We start from the raw sequence: 18,713 nt of genomic DNA on the forward strand, positions 1-18,713 counted from the left end.
GCCCATTATACTCTATCCACAACAATTCAACTGAATCAGATTCATGGTTTTGCTCACTGACATCTAATGCTCTGACTGCAATACCCTACGGTCTTGCCTTTGTTAGTACAGATGGAGTTAGAGTATCCAAAGGCAGCTGCTTTTTTATTGTATTCTGGTTTTGTTTTTGTTTTGCATTATATTATGTTTTTAACTGTTTGCTGTTCAAAGTTGCTTAGGCAAGATGAACAGTCCTCAAAATGGAATGATGTAAATAAACATATAACCCAAGAAGGTGGCTTTAATCATGCAAAACCCTGTCTCTTTTTATACGCACAAGAGTGGGTTTTGGTCATGTGGTCACAGATACAATCTTCACTTTTTTTAATGCAGACACCTCTCCTCTCCATCATAAGAGGCCCTAGTAGATGAAATCAATTCTTAAAATGACACAGAAAACTCTCCTTGTGAATTTTGAAAATCTTGGGCAGTTTTTTTCAGCTACATTCTCATATAGGAACCTTCTTCCCTATATGAATATTGTCTATATCAGGAGTGTCAAACTCAAGGCCCATGTGGTGCTTAGATCTGGCCTGAGGGCCACCCTGGAAACAACAAAGGACCAGCCCACAGTGCCTCTGCCAGCGAAAACAGAGCCCAGGAGGGTCCCCCCTCTGAGCTCTGTTTTCTCTGGCAAAGGGCTTCACAAGGCTGTTGTGGCCGAAAATGGGGCCCGGCGGGTCCTGCGAGCAGTCCTCCCAGGCTCCGTTTTTGCTGGCAGAGGGCTAGCAAAACAAACTAAAAACAAAACAAAAGGAGATATGTTTCTTCTTTTGCATTTGAGCATGCAAAAAGGGACAGGAAAGAAGAAAGGGAAAGAAGAAAGGGAAAGAAAAAGAAGGAAAGATGGGAAGAGAGTAATGAAGAAACAATAAGGAAAGAGGGGAAGGAAGAAGAATGAGGCGGGAAGGAAAAGAAGGGGAGGGACGGAAGGAAGGAAAACAGGCAGAAAGGAGATTATAATAAGAGGGAGGGAGGGTCTGAGGGAACTCCTACCTTAGCACTTAGATCTGGCCCGAGGGCCACAGGTGCCGCTGATATAAGTGACGTTGAGCTGGCTACCCCCCAGCCACACCCATCCTGTGGTCAAATAAAACCCTAGTGTGGCCCACAATAAAATTGACACCTCTGGTCTATATCGTCTGAATTTCACCTTTGTTTTTCTCTATCTAGTGTCTTTATTTCATATTGCAAAAGTTTATTTCAATCCCTTCAGGAACTGTATTAATGAGAAACAGAATGAAACTATATTAAAGAAAGAAATGTTATGCATGCTCTGACTGTAAAGCAACTTCTATCAAAGTTCAAGAGGACTCAGAAATAAATGTGTACAGGGAATCCTCGACTTACAACCATTTGTAATAAAGTTACAATGGCAGTGAAAAAAGTGACTTACAACCTGCCCTTGCACTTGCAACCAATGCAGCATCCTCATGGTCCCATGAACAAAATTTTGGTGCATTTACAAAAGTTGCAGGATCCTAGGGGAGTCATGCAATCACGATTTGTAATCTCCCTAGCTGACTACTGGCAAGTACAGTCAATGGGGAAAGCTGATTCTGCTTAATGATGGCTGATTCACTTAACAACTGCAGTGATTCACTTAACCACGATAAAAAGGTTGTAAAATTAGGCACGACTCACTTAACAACCATCTTACTAACCCAACAGATATTCTGGCCTCAATTTTACTTATAAGTTGAGGACCACCTGTATAGGATTGCAGTCCAAGTGGCTTCCATGGGAAACCATCATAGAATTATACATAAACTGTTCTAAACCTGGACAAAAGAAATCCACAAAGAAGTATAACAGATTGTATATGCCCACCAGAGGTGGGTTGTTCCCGGTTCGGGACGGATCGGCTGAACCGGTAGTAGTGGCAGCGGGGGGGGCCTCTGCCCACCCTCCTGGACGCTTCTGTGCATGTGCAGAAGCTTTGTGCATGCAAGCGTGCCCGAACCAGTAGTAAAAAAATTGGCAACCCACCTCTGGTGCACACACAGGTACACACATATAATAGAAATAGCTAAAAATATGGGCAGTATATGTATATTTGTGTGTATGAATAGAGAGATGAAAATGTCAAAAATTAGAGCCATTTTGTTCAAGTAATTACAGGTAAGATGAACCTCCCATGTTGGCAGTGAAGAGAGTTTTCTTTTTCAGCAGCAGAAAAATAGCTGGTAGATGTATGAGTCATCTTTGTCAATCCATTCTAACTTGCTGTTGTTAAGTGACAAATAGTATTTTCTGAAATCATACTGTCTCAGAAATCATACTGAGAGAAATATTCCAAGCCTATAGTTGTAACTTTTCTATTTTCATATTAATGATTATTGTTCAAGGTCCCCATCCATCATTATTACACATTGCACTTGCTGCATTCTGTTGTAGCCTAGCTTATCCTTGTAGATTTGCCTTGTGTTAATTTAAGAAGAGGGTGGGGGGTGGCTTTTCAAAAAAAATAAATATACTGGAAAAATACAAGAATCATATAATTTTTTACTAAATAGCTACAATATATAGAATGGCATTGGCAAGTCTATGTGTCTATGTGGTTTAACATAAGAATTCCAAATTTGGGCCGCAAAAATCTGGATAACCATTAAATGGTAACAAAGATCTAAAATTGTCCATAGGTAGTTATCTGTATTTATGGAAAAAAATTGGATGACCATTAGATGATAGCAAAGCTTGGCGCTGTCCATTTGGATTTATGGCCCGCTCCACTAGTGATTTGCAAGGTTATCAAAAGTTTTTTTTTTTTAAAGCAAATTAGACAACTGAAACAAGCTAAGATTATGTAAAAAAAACAAGAGTAGATTATTCTATCAAACAAATGTGAGCTCAGTCCTTATGCTCAATACTATTTCATGGGCTGAACATGTGCATCGAGTAATCTTTTTTTAATGCACATTTGCATGTGCTTCAATATTTTGTATCCAAATAAAAAACATAGAAGGAGAAACATTTTAACTTTATGCACAATGCTGACATACTTATGCACTAAGGCAGTTTTCTGTAAATTAGTATCCTCTCCAGATATATAGATCCATATCTATTTTCTATTTTGCCCAGGTCAGGCATGCAGAGATGTTGAACATAAGTATAATTGCAGAGGAAAAAGAATAAAGGGCACTAGATTGAAAAGACTAATTAACACAAAATACAAATACCAGTGATATAGTCAATAAATAAAAAAACCCAATGCTAATAGGGCAGAATGAAAAATACTGAGATCCTGATCATTATAATGTGACTCTTCCCACGATGCCTTATTTCTAGACTAAAATTCTCTTCTTCTCAACCTTATTTAAAAGGAAAGTTCAGAGTTTACAGATTCACTCTCATTAATCAATTCTTTATCTGTATTCTGAGGACCCGGATTGTTGTTGGGGGCAATATGCTGACTCTGTAAACCACTTAGAGAGGGCTGAAAGCCCTATGAAGCGGTATATAAGTCTAACTGCTATTGCTATTCTGTATCTGAGTTCTGAGATCTATTTGATAGTGAAGACAAATGGCTCATGGGAATATTCATGGTTGCCAGACAGTACTACAGTACGACAGTACTGTACTCGAAGACAGATCTCTGTTACTAATCAGGAGACTGACGTTCCTGTGCGCCTTTCCATGTTTGAAAATTCTGGCTATTTTATTAGTTTGGATAATTGCCCAGGTCTGGGTTCCCAACTTGGCTTAACTTTATTTTAAAACGTGCCACTTAAACTGACATCCAGTAAGATCTGTTAGTAATATTCTCTTCTTCAAATTTCATGTTCCATTTTTACTTCCTTTCTCCACCCCTCCCTTTCCTATTATTTGCATTTACTGATACTTTACCATAAAAGGAAAAACTAGTTAAAAAAACCCCTATAAATATGCCCTTAAGGATATGAACATATAAATAATTCCAGCATCCTACATGAGAAACACAAGGATCCCAAAGGAGGATAAGAGCTTTAATTTACAAGGAATAAATACCAAAAAGATGGGATCCTAAAATGTTACTCTGCAATCATATGCTCCAGTTTTCTAGAAAGAAGCCCCTCCATATATTTGGACTATAACCTACAGAAACTTGAGCATCAGCCAGTTGTAACATATCTGAGGCCATCATTTATCTGTGAAAATGTTTATTGAAAAGAGTAAAACTTAATTTCTGAATGGGCATGTATAGGACTGACTCGTTTGCATGTTTTTAATTGCAACCATTCTTCTTTTTGAAGAAAGTTGATAGGGATATTCATGTTTCTTCCTTCTTTCTATCTTTTATTCACAATATCACATGAAGTAAGTTAGGCTAGAAGAATAATTTCACTCGGTGAAATTTCATGGGCAAATCCTTTTCTTAGACTATTTTGGCCCATTACACGGGAGCATAGAAGCAATAGAAGAGTGAGAACTGAGCAAATACTTGCACAGTGTTTGCTCCCTTGTGAGGAGTTGCAGGGATCAATTCTCTCTCAGTTATTTAATATTTACATGAAGCCACTGGGGTAGGTCAGCTAGTCTTTTGGGAATAATTTCCAGCTTTATATTGCAGCCTCATGCTACCCTGAAGACACTGTCAAAGGTTTGTCCAGGTACCTGGATACTGTGAGGGCCTAGATGGGAAAGAATGGACTAAAATGTAAATCTAGCATGACTGCATTTTCAGATTCTCCTTATGGCCTCAGTGGCAATTCTAGACAGAGCTGCACTATCCCTACAGGAGCAGGTCTCCTGGACTTGAGGCTTCTGCTAGATCAGCAAATGGCCTTTGCCCAGTAACAGCAATGCCCTAGTTGTGATCTTAACTGGGATATATGAACCTTGTTTCAGTGGCTCATGTCCCTATCACCATTTCTTTAGACTACTGTAACATGTGATCTTATAGGGTTGCATTAAAGATGACGAAAAAATGGTGGAAAATGCAATGGATCAGATCCTTACCAGGAATAGTTGATAGGATCATATTGCATCTGTACCAATCTGAAAATCTGGTCACCTTAGTATTGTAAGCCTTGCATTGGCTCCCTTTTAGCTCCTGAAGCAGAGGTGGGTTCCTACCAGTTCGCACCAGTTCGGTAGAACCGGTTCGTCAAATCTACCGAACCGGTTAGAAGAGGTTCCACTAGAAAGCAGGTCACACCTACAGAAGAGGTTCCAAAATTTTTTGAAACCCAACACACACACACACACAAACACAGAAAGAGAAAGAAAGGAAGAAATAAAAAAAAGAAAAAAGAAAGAAAAAGTGAGAGATGAAAGAAAAAAAGGAAAAAGGGACAGAGAGACAAAAGGAAGGAAAGAGAGAGAGAGAGAGAGAAAGAAAGAAAGAAAACACATGGCCGGCAAGCCACTCCCACCAGGTCACATGGCCGGCAAGCCACTCCCACAAAGGAGGCCACACCCACAGAGTAGGTTCGAAAAAAATTTGAAACCCACCACTGTCCTGAAGTGACAATTTTGACATATAAACCCTTCAAGGCTCAGCCTCAAAATACTTATAGGACCACAATGCCTCCACAGAAATTGCTTGACCGATTTGATTACGCTAGGAGAAGCAGTTGATTATTCTCCACCTTGGGAAAGTCAAGATAGTTGAAACCTCAAAGTATTGTTTTCTACTCTTCCTCTGGAATAGTCTTCCACTGGAGGTTTGTTGAATTGTGATGCTGTTTGCCTTCCGTAAGGTGTTGGAAGATGAAACATTTCTGGAGGGTGATTAAGTTACGTTGCCACTTAATTGTTGCTAGCTAGGTTAGATATTAGAAGTATTTGAGGGTTTTTTTTAATCATTACACACCTTTTATTTCATTGTAAGCTGGTGAAAGGTTTTTTTTAGGTTGTAGAAGGGTAGAAATGTGATAAACATATTAACAAACTAGAAGCCCCTTTGCCTAGTTTGGTAGATCAATTAAATCAAACTTTGGGATCATGTATTTATTTACATGTGACTTTGGATCTAGTATATTTCTTGAGAAGAACAGTTTTTATTATAATGCATGTTAGCTTCTGTAGGAGCCTGAGTTGCCTTTCTCTTTCTTTGCATACAGAAATGGAAATATTTCAACCTTTCATTAATCAGGCACTAGTTAAAAGACAGATAATTAATAAACACAATTTGTTTACATTTACATCTACCTCTAGTTGTTTGGTGCAGGAATGAGATGAGGATGAAAATCTATCTAACCATTCAGTGGAAATGCCTCGTCAATTTTCCTTTGGAATCATGTTGGGCCACACACTCATTTTAAAAACTCAGCTAAACAAGGCATACCTGATCAAGATGATTTTCTTCAGTCTTAGCTAACTTTCTGGACTAGTGGATGTATGTGTAGTTTTGAGAGTAAGTTATTAGTATTGCGATAAAATGGTTTTTATGGGAAGGGGACTTGCTTGCTTATCAAACAGCAGCTGCCAGGGCATAGCAAGTTACAGAACAAGCCACTGATTTACCAGAAGATAAACTGATGGTGCTGCTCCTTGGTACGCTTTTAATCTTTCCTGATGTTTTCTAGCACCCCAAATTATCCTGATCTTTTCTGACAGGCAATTGTTTACGTTTTCAAATAAAATGCTGAATTATATCTTCTTATCATTTTGGTTTTCTAAAGAGGCAATCTTAAATAAATACGTAATTTGAGGTTGGAGTTTAACTTTTCCGCCTGCCAGTTTTCCATCTTTTTCTAATTAAAAGTAGGTAGAACAGGGAACCTACAGGATATCAAGCACGAGTGATACTGCAGCCCATGATTGTATGAATGCACCATCCTGTCTACAACTTGTACCTTTGATGTCATTATTTATTATGTTCATGCTTTATTTATTCTACAAGCTCATGGCAATTTATAAAACAATTTAAAAAGTGCTTCCTTAAAATTCAAAAACATTGTTGGTAAGAATAATTAATTGCTTTTTAAAAAAAACATAGCTAACCAAAGTTTTAACAACAAAAGGGTAAATTATAGTAATTGTGATAATGAAAAATAAAAACTCAATTTCATGACTTCCAGAGTATTAAAAGACATGGAGTAAAAAGTTAAACAGCTGGAACAGTGATTGAGAAACAGTGCCTTCTGGCCTTGGTTGCCTATATTTGTTAAAATGGGATATTTTATCCCTTTTTAAAATTTATATTTTTTTGGTAAACTCATGGCAGTATTGACCCACAATGTAATCTAGGAAGAGCATACTGGATAACTAATACAGACAGAAAAAGTTGATTCTGTCAGTATCTAGGTACCAAATCATATAGGGCTTTCATGATTAAAAGTGATAGTTTGAACAGTAACTGGAAATCTATTAAGGGTACCTAACAGGCAAATAACATCTGCCAAGAATCAGGTTACTGCTCTCAGAATAGTAAAACATTCAGGGGTCCTTAGTGCCCTTTGAACATGGTTTTCTTCTTGCAAATATTTCATCACCCATTCTAGGTAGCATCATCAGTTCTGGTAGGGAGTGAGGTTTGAGCTACAAATATTCTTCTCTATTGATATAAAAATGTTCATTCACCTAGCAAATAAATCTCTTAAGCTTTTAAACACAGTCTGGTTTGACTTCCTTCTATCAACAAATAAAAGCAAATGGTGTTAATAGTGTTATTTAAAGGACACTGAACTTGAAAGAAGAGTATGGAGTTGGACTCATTTTTCTCAAGAAGCTGTCTCACGTGCCCAGAGATGCTAAATGTTGTACATAAGAAAGGAAAGGATAAATCTGTGGAATTCTATAATTACAACAGGAGATATACAAAGCACATTCATTGTATATCTCCTGTACCAGGCCTGCACCTAATTTTCTGAACTGGAAAATTTCAGCCAGATCATTCTTTTTTAAAATATGGCACATATTAAAGAATAAGGCCGCAGCAGCAGCAAAAAATACAAATAAAATAAAAATACAATTTGTGAAAGGTGAGGACAGGAATTCTGACTGGATGGTCATGTGTCTTACTTTATAAAGAGCAATCATTTGTCCAGTTCCAATTTAATAAGCCAGAATCTAAAAAGATAAAGAGAGCAGCAAAAAACTGAAAAGTTACTCATCCACAAGCACCTTGCCTAGAAACTAAGAAGATACACAGAGCTCTGACTCTTCCTCTTTATTAATTTTGCAATAGGGAAGGAAGGAAGGAAGGAAGGAAGGAAGGAAGGAAGGAAGGAAGGAAGGAAGGAAGGAAGGAAGGGTTTTAGTTACATCAAAAGATATATAGTCTGGCTGCAAATATCTGTTTCTTGTCCTCTAAATCAATAGATTGCCATGAAGCTACCAGTTAGTCACCATCAACACTAGTGCAGATAAGGTAACTATGATAACTTTACAACTTTCATGTAAGTTTTAAGGTAACTGTCCTATCTGACCAAACTGGGTTTTGTACATCGGAGACAAAAGTAAACTTTTCCTGCAAAACCAGCACTGTAATACACTTTGCCAACTAGTCAAATGTTAAGGTGGACAACTATACAAGTTTTATAAATAAATATGGTGTTGGAGGAACAAAATATAGATTCCCATCCTAATACGTCTTGTTGATATAAGTCAAATAAAAATCCTGCGCTTTTAAATTGCATTGCCAATATTTCAAAGTTCTACGGGCAAAGGGCAAATCTGAAATGCTACCCATTTTTACAAACTGTTAATCACTATGTATGTATTTATAGCTTAACTTTACATCTAGCTGCAACAGCTGTCCCAAACTCAGGTAAACAGTCAGCTAACCAGCAGCATGGGGAAAGGTGTTGTCAAAAGGTCAAGTTAGTGTTTCTGGTAGTGTGACTGATATTCTATTCTTTTTGTAGGTGCAATTTTATTGAAGAACATATAAAAAGAAACAGGACTGTTGCAACCATCAACTTTTTTTTAAATCTTCCCTATAGATGCTGTTCTATCTGACACATTTCTTTTTTGCAAATGTTTTACCTCCTTTGCTTGTTTGCCTAATTATTTTTATGTGTTGGCTATTCAAGAGCTAGCACCAAAGCTACTAAAATAGTCTTACTTTTCAATAAGGATTCATTTTAAACTTTACTGTGGAAACTACTAGATAAAATGATCAGCTGTAACCTAAGTTAAGTCTTATGCTATGAAATATATAAAATGTAATATGAATAAAGTGTGATTCATTGTATATCTAGATCAGTATATCCGAAACTTTCTGCTGTTCAGAACTACTAGATAAATATTTGGAAAATGCAGGAAACGCCAAATTAAACACACACCCCTACATTTTTGTCTTTAAAAGCTCAGGAGTTCACATTTTTTAAGCAAGTAATGTAGAAATTATAGTTGCATTTGTGTATTCCTTCCCATGTATTTTAAGAGGATTTTTAAACTCTTAAATTTTAAAACTAATGCTTTACTAAACATTAATTCAAAATTAAACATTAAGTATCCCATGCCATTGTAGCAACTCATGCTTACTGGACAACAATGTTCTTCAATAGAAATGTATTGAGCATTAGAGGACTAAGAAGAACTTCACTAAAATCCTGTTTTGATATTAACTATTGGGTTTGTAATTGATCCTTTTTGTTACTTGCATGATGAGACTTGAGTCAGTAACTACATTCAGTTCCTGTTCACTATTATCAATTTTCTGAATTGAAGTACTCACTATGTCTGTATTATCCACATATGCACTTTCATAAACAAGTTTTTGGCCAGTGATTGTAAATCAGCTGATGATCAAAATGCAGAGAAGTAGAATTGAGTCTTAGCAGGTTCTGAATATTTAATGGTAGCAAATATCATACAGTTGTGGGGGACCAATTAATGAACCTCCACTGATGTTCCACAGACCATTGATTAAGTTAGATAATATCTGACATGCCCACTAAAGTCAAGCTTGACTCCAGGTAATTACATGCATATGTAAATACTATGATCTTTGCAAAATACATGTTGCCATTATATTCTTCTAGACTTCCGCCCCACTCCCCTCAAATCTTCCTGTTGCCTTGGGATGTTCTAGTGGTCTCCCCTCTAGGTTCATTCCAGAACCAGCAAAGACTTAAATTTATCCAGATCAGCTAAAGTTGATTAGATACTGTCATCTCCTGTAACAGCTATTTCCCTTTTTTAAAAAGAAGATGTCATTATAAAACCAGGTTATATAAATTGTAAGATTTATAGGAGAGGGGGAAAAAGAAATGAATTGTGTTTGGGCACCTCCTCAACTTCCATCAAACTTCAAAAGTCTGATTAAACCAGTAAGTTCTGTAAAGTGAAGACAGAATCTGTGGGCAGGAAGAATATCCATAGAAGTTAACATTTCAGCTATCCCACATGAAGTTTGGAGACTAGGGAAGAAGGAAGCCCGTTATTCTCCTATGTAAATGAATGGTCCAGAACAGTGGGCTTGCCACAAACTAAACTCCAGTACAAGACCAAAGGAAGATTTATCCTTTAAAATGTACTATTCACCACAGCAAAGTATTATAAACTCTGCTCATTCTGTTTTCAGCAGCTTAGTTTAGATGTGAAGCTATAGCAATAAACTGAGGCAGGGTGTAACTGAGGTATCAGTCTTACACGTCCAGGATTAATGATCTACTACAGGTAACTAGAAAGTGGTAATGAGAGTGTTCTTTTTTCTGTCTCTCTCTTTCTCTTACACACACACACACATTTCAGCTTTCTGTACACCAGGTGGCTTTGCACAGAAGTATATTCCCAGGTTGGTCCTTGGGACCTTCTGTTTTGCTTCACTTACCTTGCAATTGCAGGCCAAAGAGCTCCCCCTCCCCCTCCCCACCCCCAACATTAAAATAAACAATAAAAAATCCCCAATGTTACAGGGCAGCTAATAATAGAAGCTCAGCTAATCCGGAAGGAAGCTGAGGGAGACAGTCAGAGGTCACTGCCATTCTGAATCTACGTCAAATAATATATTTTTTACAACATCCATTACAACTGACGCTTCCCTGTCCCCTGTATGTTTCTGGAGTCTGTTGGCATTCAGATGTATCCCATCTTTACCCTCTTTATATGGTGGTGCAATTAAAATTTAATGAATAGGAAAGCAAAACAAAGCAATAACTAGGAGCATGTACACATAGACACATTCCTAGTCAGTGCAGAAGGAAAGGCTGAAATCATGCTTTTCATAGACAACATACACAGGCTATCCACATGTTTAACCCTTTTCCTCAAATCTTTTCTCTCCCCCCCCCTTCTTTTATTTTTTCTTTCTTTCTTTTTTGCACAGCATTGCATCCGTCTCCCTCTCCCCTGTCAAGTGTACCCCAACGGAACAAAAGGCGCTAGAATTCCTTCAATGCACGGTTACAACAACAATAACAATGATGAAGATGATGGTGGTGGCGGCGATGATGATGTATGTTTTAGCCCGCCTCCAACTCTTCTTCCTCCATGTCGAAAACCAATCCCGCCGCTTTTTTATTTTATTGAAAGCTTGCGAAGGTTTTAGGGAGGCAATCAGTGCGGGAGGAGGTGGTCCCGGTTAACCCCCATGGTCTTTTTTCCAGCTCTGCCAAGCCACTTCTGGCAAGCGCCCGGAGAGTTAGAAGGCGAGTCGGGGTTTGGCGGGGAACGGGAGAGAAGGGGGGGGGGGAAGGATTTGGCCAAGGTATCCGCGGGGAGGAAAGGCTAGGTGGTGGGGGGCTCTTACCTTGATGCACCGCCACGTTACAGCCATGCCCATCACAGTAGACCAGGGGGTTTTCAGCCCAGCCGCGTTCATCAGAACAGACGCAGCAGCCGCCCACCATCTCCTTCATTCTTCCATAAGTTTCTTTTTTGCTGATTTCCCACCCCACCACCCCCTTGTTGTGTTACTGCTGGCACGACTGTTTCCAAGCACGCATTTACTCCCTCGTCCTTTTCTTCCTCTTCTTGATCTCGGGCCTTCTCTCCTCCCCCGACCCGCCTTGATATGTAAAAGATATGCCCCCGCACACAATCCGCTATGACGGGGAAGAAGGCAGAAGGCTCGGACGCCTCCCCCCCGGACGAAAATGCCACATTGTTATTTGCAAAGGAGAGGTTGGCGGCATCTCTGGCGCTGAGCTCGGGCAGACGCGGTGGCTGGTCCCCAGGCACACCGACACACACTCACCGACACCCGACGCTCACGCGCGCACACACGCACACAACGTCGCCCGGGCTGCTTGCAGCCGACCGCGCGAGCAATTATGGCTCTGAAGTCTTAGGTTCGGAGGGCAACCGGGGCGCGCTGGAGCTAGGTGTGCGGGACCTTTATTCGGCTTTATTGCAGCTTTTCTCTTCCCCATTTGCACCCCGCGACCCGCTTTTCTGTAACCATGCTGAAGGATTGAGGGAAGGGGGGCTGCTATTTGTTTCTTTTTCCGGCTTCCTCGAGGCAGGGAGGGAGAGACGGAGTTAGCATCTAAAGTACGGTAACACTCCCCCCCCCCCCATTTCTCTTTCTTTCTCTCTCTTCCGTTTTTCCTCTCTTGTTTATTGTCCAATATGGGGCAATGGAGCGAGGAAAAAAAGAAGAAAAGAGGGGGGGGGGAGGAATATTACACTCGCTTAAAAACCTATTATCTAACGATTGACAGATAAAAACGTCATCAGCGCCACCTTTTGGCCACAGCAGCGAATAAACATATCTTTACGGGGGAGGAGGAAAAGAAAGAGCGCGTGTGGGCTTCAAAATCTGCCTAGTTTATATCAATCAGTTATGATTTATTGCTACAACCCATAGGGTACAACATATACATTTATTCAGTGTGCAATAAAATAGCAATTTAAAACTATATAACACCTGGCTGATAGCCATTCAAAAAAAAATATGAAACATGTATAAATGTATAACTATCCCAAACCAGACAAAATCTGAGGTAGCTGTGTTGAATCACAAAGAAGAATCAAGGAAACTAGAGATACACTTCACTAGCACTAATCAAAATGTCTCACTTTCATTTTGGCTTATATAGTGACTGAAAAATTGGGAAAGCAAATTTGGCCAATATATTGGGGCAGGCGTTAGACAGCATCTGGACAGCTGCTTCAAAATGAAATTATGTGAGAGAAAAATGGGAGAAGGAGAATATTAATTCAATCTTATCCTGGATATGGATTCTTCTTAAGCATCTGTTTGCAGTAGAATCAAAGTAATAAGATTTGTGCAAAGAAAGGAAAGAGGTCACATGGCAGCAATTTGTAAATCTTGCATGGTAAAAAGTGTCCATTTCTTACAACACTAGAATTCAGGTTGCCTGGTAAAACTAAGAAAAGATTAAGAATTGGTAAAAAGAAGTACTTATTGATGCAACATAAAGTTAAGTGAGTTTGCCAACATCACCCATGGTGTCACCCATTTCAGAAATGGTTTTAAGAAAGGACTAATTAAATTTGTGAGGGACGGAGTTATTAGTCACTTTTATGGATCTTTCCCTTCTGATGGCTATCCATTGGGTTTGCAGGAAACTATTGTACTGCTATAAAACTCACTGCCTCCACTGCAGACTCTTAAGCTTGCCTGCGGTTCTGGCTTACTATTGAAATAGTGCTTGTTCTGATTATACATGTGTAACACATGATAAGCAAAATGATTGGTTGATTACTCGTTTTACTGTTCCTCTAAGCATGTCACCAATAATCACAGTCCTGCACTAGGAACAGAGCGAGCCTGACTGTAAATTGTGTGCATCATCATTATGCTTCTTCTCATGCCGCTCCTCTTACACTTTGTTCTGAATTGAATTTAAAAAAAAAATGATTGGCATCACAACGACAGTGGGTCACAAGCAGCGTTTTATTTAGAATTTGGCAACAAATGCCAACTTCCCAGGTACCTCTACATTTTGTTCAAAAAGCAATTGGGAGGTGTGGGGTTAGTCATATCATCTCACTATTATGTTATGCTATCTTGCCTTGAAACAGCAAGGACATAGGGTCAAAGTACTTATTGTGCTGTCAGTTGAACTATAGCACAATTTCGACTTGCTCTGAACCATTTTAATTTACCAGCTACTGCTTTGTTCCATCACTCTGTAGTGCAGTCGTTCCCAAACCTTTGGGCACTTGAAACCGGTTCTGTGGAAAGAGGTTCTTCCGTGGACCAGAGGGGCATGGTGCTGCCTGCATCTCACGGATGGGGTTTTTAATTTTGCTTGTTTGTGCAACCTAGTTGCTGGCATGCCGCTTGTTATCCACGGACCGTGGGTTGGGGACCCCCCAATGTAGTGGATGTGAAATGGCACATGTACCCTTTTGCACACAATTACATAAAGGTGGACAGAGAAGCAGAAGGAAAATCCCTGTGCTGTGCTAAAAATATAGCTCTATTGCTCTTGTGCAGATTCAAAGGAAATCAGCAAATATCTTCTGTGCTTTGTCAGGCATTATGTCAGAAGTGGAGTCAGATGATTAGAGAAGCGCTTATTGGCAGTTTCAGCTGATAGTCACATCTTTAGTTCTTGGTCAACTTCAGCTGCTGTTATTCTAGCATTGCCTTGTCAAAGAACTGGGCACGTTGCATTGAGAAGGCAACATGAGAATAACAGCAGCTGGAGTTGACCAAAGATGTGACTATCAGCTGAAACTGCCAATATGCGCTTCTCTAATCACCTGACTCCACTTCCGACATAATGCCTGACAAAGCATAGAAGATATTTCACAGCTTTTGGCTGTTGTTGGATACTGTCAGTTTAATAGGAAAAATACTACTTTTAGCAATGGTACACGTAGAGACAGTTCATGAGAATCAAGTGAAGGCAACGCAGATAATAGCAGGAAAAAAGTCATTTGTGTCAGGGTTAGAAACAAGTGAAGAAGGGCCCTATTAGTTTTGGTGGTTTGTGACAAACTCTTGTGTTCCATGGACTTAACCACTATTCGTGTTGGAATGAGACCCTGCATGACGGAACAAACCATAATTGGAGTTTAAACATGATACCTTAAAGAAGCCCTTTTTGGAAGCTCCCTTTTTAAAGACTGCTACAGTGGGAGTGGAGTAGAGGATGAACTGAGTGAGAAATAGATGGAGACACACAAGCTTTCTTTTGTTCAAAGTATAATATAACTTTTCTCTGCAAAGGTGCACCTTTGGGTGATGCCCTAGAAGCTTCTTTTAGAAAAGAAATAGTGGTGAGACCAGACTGGTTGACTCATGGTCAAATATTATCTTTCAATTGTGGTGACCCTATCCTCAAATCTAAAGAGGGATTTGAATCAGAAGGACATGTTTGCCACTGGTTTGCATATTTATAATTTAAAGATTTAAATTAGCTTTAAAAGGGTATGGATTTGATTTTGTGAAAAATAAATTGGAAATCCTATTGTGTTGTAGGGATAAACATATTATGGCTTAAATTTATAAATTGTTATTGAAATTGAACTTCGACAATGAGTATGTAAAGCATTGTATGTATGTGGACAGAAAACTTTGCATATAATATGCTTGAACAATGAAAACATGGATTAAAATTTGTATTAAATTATCATTTGAAAGAAAAATTTATAATTATGTACTGTTGGTATTTAACACCAGAGAAATTGTCAAGAATGTATAAAGGTACCATCAAAATGAATGTTGGAAATGTAAATATAAAGAAGGAATTTATTACCATTTATGGTAGACATGTGACAAAGCAAAGAAATATTGGAATAGGATTCACATCTTAATATGGAGGATTCTTAAAATGAATATAAAGATAAAACGAGAGACCTTTTTTAGGCTTAATAGATAACTTGAAAAAAATATGGAACCTTGATGTTATATATGCTGACAGCAGTAACAATGCTTTATGCAGAAGGATACTTTGATTCTCACTATGGACAAGTGGCTGCAAAATTTGATGGAATTAGCAGAGATAGCTAAATTGACTGCTTTGATTAAAGAAAACAATTAATTTGTTTCTACTTGGAAACCACTTTTGGACTTGGTGCTTCAGGTAGAAAAAAATGAAATTTGATTTTGGATTTTGCTGATCAGATAGGTTTGCTATTATATATTCCCATTATCCTCATTTTTCCTTATATTTCTGTATTTTATATTTTGATAAACAAAAACATTTGAACAAAGTATAATATAACTTAATTTATTTCATGTGGCTGCTCAGTATATCTTTGACAGGTGTAGCACACAAGTTAATCATGAAGTATTTTGCTACCTTTTTCTCACCTTCCTAATTAGTTTTAAAGTGATCTATAGCAACATCATCCTCTGTATCTTCGCACCTGCTATATTTTCAATTTATTTCATGTATCTGATAACAAAAGCCTTTGTTTCCATGAATCAGTGCAAGGACTTGAGATAACACAGTGCAGGAGATATAAGGGATAGACCTAGTAAGATCCAAATCTCCAATTAGCCATAAAGCTCATTGGGTATTTACTTTCCTCTCTTGAATCATAAAGTATTGATGAAGATAAGATGAATTGTGTAAGCCATTACATTCTCTTGGAAAGAAGGAAATATCTATACTGATAAATGAACAGATAATGCACCTTGATATTATTAGATAATTTTAGATTTGGAGTTAATAGTCATAAAGGGATTGAGCTAATATTTTTAGATGAATGTTTTAAATTACATTGGTATATTCCTGGTACATTTAGTGGCCTCATTTTTTCTTCATTCTGCTAAGTAGAGCGCTCTGATTTTTAATATAAAATCTGGTTTCAACTTCTGTCTATTGTGCACATATGTGCTTTCAAGTCAAGTGTTGACTCGTGATTACTTCCTGGATTAGTCCCTGCATTCTCAAGGCAAGTTTTTTCAGAAGTGATTTGTCATTACCTGTCTCCTAGGGTTGACTGGTCATTTAGTTGGCTTTATGCCTAAGGTTGGACTAGAACTCATGTTCTCCTGGGTTCTGGTCTGAGGAGGCCTTAACTTGAGGCTTTACTCCAAACTAGCTTTCTGTTTTGACCTTAGTTTACATTGAATTTACTGTTTTTACATTTACGTGCATGCTTCACACTTGTCATGTCTTATTCATCAACAGCTTGCAATTCAAAAGGTTTGCTATCAATCAGTCCACTTACAAAGAAATACTTAACTTTTTAGCAACCTCTTAAGATATTTGACAGTGGAATGAATGTATGCAACTCCTCCTCCTCCTTATGTTGCCATGGAAGGAAAAGCTTGGTTTATCACTTATGAATTCCATTGTATTACATTTGTTTATAGAGTTTCTACACTTTTGTTCAGATATTCTGTTCTGTGGCAGCTTCTGAGTAGTTACAAAGAGGCTATTTTTGGTGATGGCACTCTAGTTATTATGGAAAGGCATTTCAGAAAAGCTCATCTTTTTGAACGTGAACATTGTACAATTTTATTCACCTAGCTCCTTACTGTTTTGATTTCTGAGCTGCTAACTAATTTCCTTCATCTGTTGAAGGAAACTTTTAATGATGCATTATATTATTTGTGATTTTCAGTTATGAATTTTCACATTTGTAACACTGTATTTGTATTTGATTACTTTTAATTGTATACTGTCCCAGGTGTTACCAGAGTAGCGGCCTTATAAGTCTACTACATTATGATGAGATGACATCTTGTTATGGTGGCAGGACATATGTCTCCAATAAAGCTAAGGGTTATGTTGGTAGAATCTCCCAAGCCAGACAAGCTTCAAATGAGACAATTGAACTAAGGACATCATTACTGCCATTATTATCAACATCATTACAGACATCAAAAATCATCTACCTAATTATGATACATATTAAATGAGTTTACATTCCTGATTTACAAATTCTCAAATCTCACATTTGCATGCTTTAGTGGAGATTGCTCCTGTTCAAAACTTTCAAAATTACTAAATTTTGATATAAGAAAGCCTTTTGGTATACTGGTTAAGGTACTAGGCTAGAAACTGTGAGACCCTGACTTCTAGCCTTGCGTTAAACACAAACCCAGCTGGGTGACCATGGGCCAGTCACCTCTTCCCAGCCCTAGCAAGGAGGCACTTCTGAAAATACTTGTCAGGAAAACTTCAGGGATTGGTCCAGTCAGTCGCTAGGAATCAATACCTGTGCCTTGAGGCACAAACAACAACAACAACAACAGAAGACTCTTACTGGAAATGAGAAAGGTGAAAAATCTAAGTTAGAGCTATAGATGTTTGAAACAAGTCACAATACTATTGTTCATATCATTTGTGTCATGATATCACGGTGCTGTGGGCATTACTTGCCTCTCCCTAAAAATGCCCAGTGAACTTTTAATGATGATTCGCCATGATGAATCAATTCTATCAAAAACTGCTGTGCAGTTAAGGTAAGAAAATTCTGCATGCAATACTTTAATTGAGTACATTAGCTCAATTCACACATGTAAATCAAAGCTAAGTAAAACTGCTATGCACTGACCGATTCTCAGGCATGTGTGATGGAAGAAATGATTGAACATTTCATAATTATATTTTTTTCTTCTATGGCACTACAAGCATGTTCCTACAATTGTGATAAGATTTTGTCATGCACCAGCAGTACTTTTATTAAGAGTTAGGCAACACATGCATTGCAGATTATTACCTTTCTAATATACATAGCATGTACATATACACATTCACACTTTCTTTGGTCTTTTTAAAACTCTTCCTGCTTTTCTATTAGAAAAAGGGGCTTTTCCAAATGGTCCAATAATCACAAGTTTAGGATCTTTTGTCCTGCACCTGTCCAAGCGTTACATCAAGGGACAAGAAGGCAGAAATTCCCTGCTGGGATTCTGTCTCCTCTAC

The 18,713-nt window shown here is 38.2% G+C and overlaps 1 protein-coding gene across 5 annotated transcripts in view; it reads right to left on the reverse strand.

The window, feature by feature from the left end:
• The window catches only part of MLLT6 (MLLT6, PHD finger containing), a 121,724-nt gene extending 109,550 nt beyond the window's left edge, over positions 1-12,174 (reverse strand). For 4 of the 5 annotated variants that reach the window (XR_015696431.1, XM_087713541.1, XM_087713539.1 and 1 more), the window contains exon 1: positions 11,663-12,174. Coding sequence is in view for 4 of the 5 variants with exons in the window: in XM_087713541.1 (XP_087569667.1) it covers positions 11,663-11,771 (109 nt within the window). In the remaining variant the exon portion in view is untranslated. The remainder of the gene's footprint in view (positions 1-11,662) is intronic. The other variant, XM_087713540.1, reaches the window with a different exon arrangement.
• Positions 12,175-18,713: the final 6,539 nt, after the last annotated feature.

Source organism: Thamnophis sirtalis, unplaced genomic scaffold, assembly GCF_051295495.1.
Source record: "Thamnophis sirtalis isolate CommonGarterSnake01/CBP01778 unplaced genomic scaffold, rThaSir2_p1.2 scaffold_4, whole genome shotgun sequence".
NCBI classification, from domain to species: domain Eukaryota; kingdom Metazoa; phylum Chordata; class Lepidosauria; order Squamata; family Natricidae; genus Thamnophis; species Thamnophis sirtalis.